General features: G+C 33.2%; 1 protein-coding gene across 1 annotated transcript; it reads right to left on the bottom strand.

The window, feature by feature from the left end:
• Nucleotides 1-311: 311 nt before the first annotated feature.
• LOC128982015 (uncharacterized) lies at nucleotides 312-7,434 on the bottom strand. Its single transcript, XM_054401052.1, has 5 exons — nucleotides 7,430-7,434; nucleotides 3,388-3,565; nucleotides 2,544-2,642; nucleotides 1,634-1,888; nucleotides 312-486 (listed from the first exon to the last, which is right to left on the bottom strand). Exons 1-5 carry the CDS (start codon nucleotides 7,432-7,434, stop codon nucleotides 361-363), a joined length of 663 nt encoding a protein of 220 aa, XP_054257027.1. The 3' UTR covers nucleotides 312-360.
• Nucleotides 7,435-8,103: the final 669 nt, after the last annotated feature.

Here is an 8,103-nt window from a genome sequence, read left to right as displayed (position 1 = left end):
CCACGGCAATGCTTCAGGCTTTGACACGTGCTCTGCCAAAGCATCTACGGTCTAGTTTAACCTTGCAGGACTTTTTGATTTTATTAAATCCAAAATAGAATTTTGGGGTGTTGTAAAGTTTAACATGAATTCTGTTTTAACACATATTACCGTGACTTCCTTAACACAGCAGTCTCGAGTTAGTTACTTTCAGTCTGAACAAATATCTAGTCTTTACAACATACACAAACTATTGAGGTTATTGTCTCAAATATTGCCAAGTTCAGTTGAGTTTAAAATGATTTTATACACTAGCGTTTATTTGTCTTATGTAGTGGTATTGATACATTTAATTTATTAAAATTAGGTGCACATAAAGAATCACCAGCGTAAAGGGTCCAGAAAAAAATATTCTAACTTTTTCTTTGTAGGAACATAATTTCCTTCTCTGAACATCGGCACCCAATAATTGGCTGGGTCTTTCTTTCTGTATCTTCCAATCCTCGCCTGTAAAATAAAATAGTGGATTTATAGCTTGATTGTAAAATTCCATTGAGATTTAACTATGTTTAACTGCTGAAGAAGACTGTAAATACTTTCCACAAGCGATCAAACTAGGCCACATAGTCCAAATGTAGAATAAAAGTACTGTATTATTAATTTTATTTAATTAATTATCTACAATATGGTACCTTATATGTATGTATTGTGGTATGTAATGAATATTTTTAGGAACATTATTTTTCACCTCAGTGAGTCCTGTATGAATTGCTCGGGTTAAAGGAATTATGACTTGAGTTTTTTTACCAACTTAACTTTATGCATTCACGCTTCCTCAGTGTAGAACATTAATTTGCATGAGTCATTATTCCATTGTCCATTATTGAGCTTCACATTAAACCATTAAAAACCTAGTGTTTGTTTACACCAGTAAGATGAAACTTATTTCTAACTACCTACCTGCTTTGACAAATAACGAAAATCAGTTTGGTAACCAACAGTTTATTTTTAAGCCATCTAAACAGAGACGCATAGTAGAAAATTCTACGTGAGATTAGTCTGAAGAAAACAAATTTTTATGAATTTGTGCTCATATGTAGTGTTGGGTAGCTCAGTGGTTATATTGTTTGCCAAACAATAAAGAAGGTTGCCAAGTCAACCTGGAGAAAAGTCAGTAGCTTTGTGATGGTTTAAAACTGAACCCAAATGTCCTTGATCATTGGGCTTTATAATAATACTTAAATAATACTTTCCTATGAAAAGGTGACCATACGAATGTAGGTATTTTAAGCCGAGTATGAATGGAGAGTAAGATGAGTGGCACAATCTTGTAGTCTTTGTTAGTGACTAAGGCCAATATGTTCCTTAGACACATCTGTTAATTAATAGCCTATACAGCCAATAGCAACTAAGGGACCCACAGTTTATAGTGGAATCCGAACAAAATTTTTGCCTTGTAATAAACTAATTGGTCTAATTATTGGGATCTAGTACTGCTGATCGTCGTAGTACTCTCTAGTGCGGACGTTAACCCATACCAGGGAGTATCGCATTCATAATGCATGCCTATAAATATCCACAATTTGTTGACTCCTAGTAGCTAGATTACAGGACGATGCCACCGACCCAGTCAGAATCTATCTAATGTACCTACATTGTACTCCTCAGCATCAGAAGACATGGAGAGCCAATGGCAGCTCAGGTGTCTCTGCGAAAGACTGTGCAGCAAACCTACTTGCCGCCAGTACATAGTGCGAGGTGTAACCTGATCGGGGGATTGATACGCAATGTGGCGGAAGTACAGGGTGTTCCAGTCGTAAATAGTGTCGTATTCCGAGGGGAGAGTGAGATATTTGGCGTAGCATGGCATTGGCACATCAAACAGCTCTCGGATTGCTGTCATTATTGTCTGAAATACAACAATGAGTTTTTATTGTTGTATGAGTTTTATTTTAAAGAATTGGTAGATTGGATTTACAATTTTTAATTGTTATTCTTTTTTTAATAGAGATGATACAAAAATCTGTAAGCAGATGTCCTAGGGGGTCCAGACCATAAGGGTTTGTAAGGCTACCTTCCCACCTTCCTTAAAAACTACTAAAACCAACCTCTCTTTTTCATGCTCTTTCTCTGACCATGGGATAGTCTCTCTTGGTATTACTTCATGGTCAAAGGTTTTGTCTTAAAGCAAATGTAGAAATATTAGGACCATTTCTGTTTCAGTTTTAGAATGACAATGAACTTAGTTAAGCCACCAAGAGTCTGTTGATGTTCATTTCTGATTTCTATCAAAAATCAAATATTCAAGTTTTTGTTTGTTTGTTGTTGCTTTGTACCAAATTATGGCTAATTATCAAGTGCCCAGTAATAGTTTACACTTTACAGACTTGCAGCCCCAAAAGTAGGTCAGCAACATAAACGGATACAATTTGCTGTTCTTATACAGTAATTGGATTTCTATTCTATGAGTAAAAGTCAAATATAATTTAGATTTGCATTAGTTTCATCTCAAATTAAAGTAGATTCAAATGAAACTAAAGTTTTCTCAAATACCCTGGTTTTACCTTTACATGATCAAACCGATGTACACTCATTTGCACTAGGCGACTTGGATCAAGCAGAATCAGTTGACGACCAAGAACAAAATTGTTTTTGAAACATATCTGCAAAACAATTCAAATGTTTTCATAGGTAATTTATAGCAGTGTTGGAAATATATTCAAAGTCTTTGAGTGAATGTAAAAAGGTACTGTAGGAGTTGAAAACAATTTCAGCAAAAAAGATATTGGTTATAGGAAGGAAAAAAAATCAAGGCATTTTGTGCTCAAGATTATTTTTAACGGGTTCGGCAGAATATTTTTACTTTACATGAGTACATCTATGGGCTTCGGCCTTCTTACAAGGACTTTAAATCCAATCATGTGGGGAACTGGCTCAGATAACTTTGTGTCCTGCCTAATAGCTATTAGTTTTAATTCTCGTGTTTTTGTTTACCTAATCTTCATGGCCCTTCAAATGAAGCAACAAAACATCTAAAAAGGTCCTGAAGTTTGATCACCAACCAATTAAGTTCTGATAGCCTATTCTTCAAAATGGCCGCATCGCATCAAGGCGACGAGCGAAAAAATCAGATAAACCCTCGAGAACAGGGGGTTTAGGGTCTTGAAAGGAAGGGGTAGGGTTTTAGGTGCCAAACCCCTTGCACTGAACATACCCTCCAAGTACTTCCACTTCCAGGGTAGGCAAAATAGGTTTTGTTAAGTAGTTACCCTCAATGGTGTAAGTCATATCAAACCGTAAATATAGCCTACGATTTGTCGCTACCTACTCCATCTTCTTCAAGGGTTGGATATTGGAGGTCAGCTAACGGAAGATCAGATAATTTTACAAAAATATTAGTGTATTTACTCTGTACTGAGGTAGCTTGACAGTGTCTTCCACCCAGAGTTCCACTTGGTCTGTTGTCCAGTTTAGACATTCCGGCAGAGGCTGACTGTCCACTACTGCAGCTGCCAGCTCAGCCAAGGACTTTGCATTGTTGAGTAAAGCCTCCCTCGGTTTCTCCCAGTTTCTTGGCACTCCTCTCCTGAAAAAACCCAAAGTTATCAAACTGTCAAACTGTTTTAGTCTTGGTTTTAAGGCTTTTGTAAGGGGTGTCCAAAAAAATTAGGCTTACCTTAATGCCAAAAAAGTTGAAAGTGCAAATGGCAATTACAATTTTTGGAACTCTCCTTTTCAGGTTTTATTTTATTTCACTTTTATTTGTGTTACCAATTGCCTGTGGTATTTTGAAAAATTTGAAAATACAGAAGACAATTTAGTACTCAGTTGTAGACAGTGTAATCGTAAATTAACAGCCAACAACGAGAACAAAGAATCGATAACTGAAAAAGGAGATAGTTCCAAAAATTGTGTCAAATTTCCATTTTGTTCTTACAACTTTTTGTCAATGAGGTAAGCCTACTGTTCAACATGTTCATTACAAATCCTTATCAGAATGTTATTTACTCTGTGTCTGAACCAGAGACTTTTTATAAAAGTGTGGTCTCAACCCTTGGCCTTTTGACACATTAAGATCTGCAGGCTTAAGAATGAAATAATCATTAAAAGTCTGAGACTATCACATGGGTTCCAATTGAATGCTCAGAACTGAACTGGCAAAAGTTTATGGGAAAATTTAGTAGTTTATTTAGTGTATTGTGCACTGTTTGTTTGTGTACCATATCAATAAGAAGGGTTTTGATTTCTCTGTGTTAGTTGTTTTTTGTGTTCATCAGTCACAGTTTTTGAGTAGTTTTAAACATAATTTGGGGTTTCAATGAGTATATCATATTCTAATGGCAATATCATGACATACTCTGTAAGGGATAGTTGTCACAACCACCCCTATCCTCTATCAGGGTTCCAATGTATCATAGTGACAGTAAGTCTACCTTTAGATTACTCCTTAAAGTAATATTCAAGCACATTATTGGTTACTAAGAGACATAGTTACTATATTCTTTTTTCTCTCTAATTTACTTTTTATCAGGTTTGACTGAATTTCGTGTAGTGTAGATATTTATCAAGGGATTCAGATGTAGTATTCTATTTAGTTGTTGGACTGAAAGGCAAATAATTTTTTTATTCATTACTCTTAGACTACACACTAAACACTTACAAGCTGACAACCGAATACTGAAGTAGCGGCGGCAAAACTTTAAATTTGAACTCACTTTTCTTACACTTTCTGTACATAATTTGACTTGAAATAAAATTTAGATGAAATTTAATTCTGGTAATATTGATTCAAGGATGCAGTAACTATGGTTATTTTCATAAATGTATGAATTGCATCATTTTATGTCTTACAGATTAAAGTCAGTGTACAGAGGGGCTTGGTTTTGTTATTAAATAGTTTGAAGTAGTTATAATGGCATCCGAATCACATTAGTCAATCATATTAACAATAAGTACAGGGAATTGCATCACTAGATCAAAGTGTATCAAAATTACACCCAACTCCAAATAAAACCCATACTTCATCTGCCAATCGCTAATTTAGAATACAGAATAATATCCTATCTATGTCCAGTCCAGTAACTTATTGATTACTGGAATTTTTTTTCTAAAAGGATCTAAATGGTTTAGGTTACTAATATATGGTTAAACTATAGCTCTTTTAAACAAGAGGAAATATGCTCTGTAACTTCCTAAAAAAAGTAACTAAATCTACCTTCCTAAGAAACTTAACTATTACATCACAGAGAAAAAAATACTTTTTATGTTCCAGGTGTTTCTTTTACACACTAGAATGTCGATGGCCTCAACAGTTTGGCAAACTATTCTTCTTTCAATTCTCTCAGAGGGCAAAACAGGTAACTTTCTTCTTTTCTTAGTTGAAAATAAACATAAAAATTACGTAGTTTATTTTGTTAGGGGTTTCAGGAGTTCTATTTTTTTATGTCATCAGATTGTAGTTGGTTAAACCTTCAGTATCCAATAGTCAATGGTCAAACTGTGTTGGGAATTGAATTTAAAAGAAACCATCAACTCTATTTTTGGAACTTGTTATTATTTTACCTATGTTTTGAACAATCAAAAAACTAACGCTGAAATAAAATTAATTCAACCACTCAACTCTAATTAATAAACAATTTAAGATCTGCAAAATAATTACAAATAAACAATATTTTGTAGCTATTGTTAATCATTGATACTGATATTGTATGATTTCTTTCTGATTTCTGATATTGTTCTACGGATTGGATTTTCCTTTCAAAGGGTTATTGATTCAAAATGTGTTTGAAAGAGATTGAGATTTGCATTTTATTCATATCATTATAAACATTTATAAAACTGTCTATATAATATATACTGATGCAAGAGAATATTTATACTGTTACTGTATATAGGCCTAGCATATATTTAAACTGTATTTCTCTAAAAGCAAAATCAATATTTTTTAATGTTACAAATATGAAAGTATAAAAAAATCAATACATTGTTAAAGTAATTAAAAACAGATATTTTGTTCCTGCTATCTGGGCTATTTATAAATACAAGTGGTCATCCAGTGGTCGAAACTCGACCAAAAACATGTAATGTAAGTAGACATCCCATCTATATGGACAGCTGTTGCAATTTTTTTTTATTAACAACATCAACGTGTCAGCCAGTCACCGAATGAGTGTCTTAAATTACATTTTCTACCTTATTTTTTGTTGCTGACAAAGTTGATAGGTCATAACAATTTCTATAGCCATAAGTCATTCAAAAAGTTTGACTTGGTAAAAAACATTGTGTATTCGACAGAAATTAGTAATTTTGATCAGCGCACTCTGTTGGTAGCTCATATAAACTACAACGAATTTAATTTAAAACCCGGTGACAACATTACATGGGGTGCAACTTTACTAATGTAAAGGTACATAGGCTTCTATTTTCACCCCACGCTGTAAATAAAACATGTGATTGTAATTTCTTCCATTTGTTTTGATTTTCTGTTTATATTTTGTTGTTATTATCACCAGCATGGCTACCCATAAGGCCCATGTTAATTTTTTAAAATTTAAAATTCATATTTGTTGTGCTTATTTTTGAGCCTATTTTAATTTATAAAGGGATTCTGCACATCTACAGGTAAATATATTTTTAACAAAATGCGTAGATTTTCCCTGCGATGCACACACGAGCTGAGAAAAAAGGTTTTAAAGAATCATGCTTGCCTAGATTAAATCAACTTTTAACATTTACATTTACATTTTCATTTTAATTTTTAATTAAAATTAAAAATTAAAAAAATAAAAATAAATTAAAAATATTAATAAATACTAATTCTTTTAAAAGCAGCCTTGCCAACTTTTTACTAGGTAAAACTTATTACAGCATTAATGAATTTTTAATGGACAGCTCGATTCTGTAATTATTTTTTTCTTTAACTTTCCACTTAATCTTCTTTTATTGTAATTTTATTTCTATTCTAAGACATTTTGGATGGTTTGTAATTATTAGATTAATCTTTATTCTAGCTATTCATATTTATATTTAATATTTAATGTTATCATTACATAATTTGACAATGTCACCTGTTTTTTAGCTATGCTATGTAAAAAAATGTTATGTGACAATAAAGAAATATTTATTTATTTATTTATTTATTTTATTTAAATCTATTGTCCATGCTAATATCTATCAAATGAAACAGATTTGTCAGAAGAAAATCTGCAAGATATTGCTCTGCTATTGGTGGACAAACAGAAGGCTATATCTGCTCAAGTTCCAGTTGATATGAAGGTTAGTTTATAACATATGGGTGAGGTTTTCTGGACGATTCTGCGAAGAGTCAGTAGCTTTTTGATGGTTTGAAACCAGACTCTGCTGACCTTGATCATTGGGCTTTAAATTTATCATCCGGTCTAAATAAAGATATTTTTGATCGTCAGTAACAAAGTTAGACAGGTCATCTCACTCCATTCTTCCCTCATTGTGTGATCATACTGTATTGCGCTTAAAAGACACACCTGATAGTGTCACTGTCTCTAAGAATTGAAATAAATTTAACAGTTGTCTAAAAAACAATTGAAGAAATTTTTTTATAGAAAACCAATTGTTGTACCATTTAAAACATTGACATTGAGGGCCCCTTTGGCTTTGGTATGTAAGAGATTGAATGGATCTCTCAGATCATCTCTGGCATGTTTAAAAGATTTTCAGGGGTTTCGACTGTTGATTCTTTCATACACAATGCCACCTATGGCTTGGACACAGCTGTAAACTACACAATAAACTGTGCATTTAATGTAGCATAAGACAAGAGAAATCGGGAACCTAAGTAAATACAGCAATAACCAATGACATGCACTATGCACCAATAGCATTCTACAATTACTACTCTGTTTACAAAATTTAGTTAGGCGGTTTTAGAGAAATAAATCCATCCCCTTTACTTGATCCTACCTTAAAACATTAGCTCAACAGCTAATGTCACAACAACTAAATGTCAATCAACTGCACCCTGCTCAGAGGCTCAGAGCAAACAATGTGGGGAAACTTCCCCTTAAACACCTAAATTTTGTGAACAGAATATAGCAAATAACAGCTGCTCTTATGATTTTCAACATGGTTTAAATTAAGCGTTGATGT

Source organism: Macrosteles quadrilineatus, unplaced genomic scaffold, assembly GCF_028750875.1.
Source record: "Macrosteles quadrilineatus isolate MER2022 unplaced genomic scaffold, UCM_ALF_1.0 Scaffold_81__1_contigs__length_513824, whole genome shotgun sequence".
In the NCBI taxonomy this organism is placed as follows: Eukaryota; Metazoa; Arthropoda; class Insecta; order Hemiptera; family Cicadellidae; genus Macrosteles; species Macrosteles quadrilineatus.
This window is presented reverse-complemented; position numbering and strand designations above follow the sequence as displayed.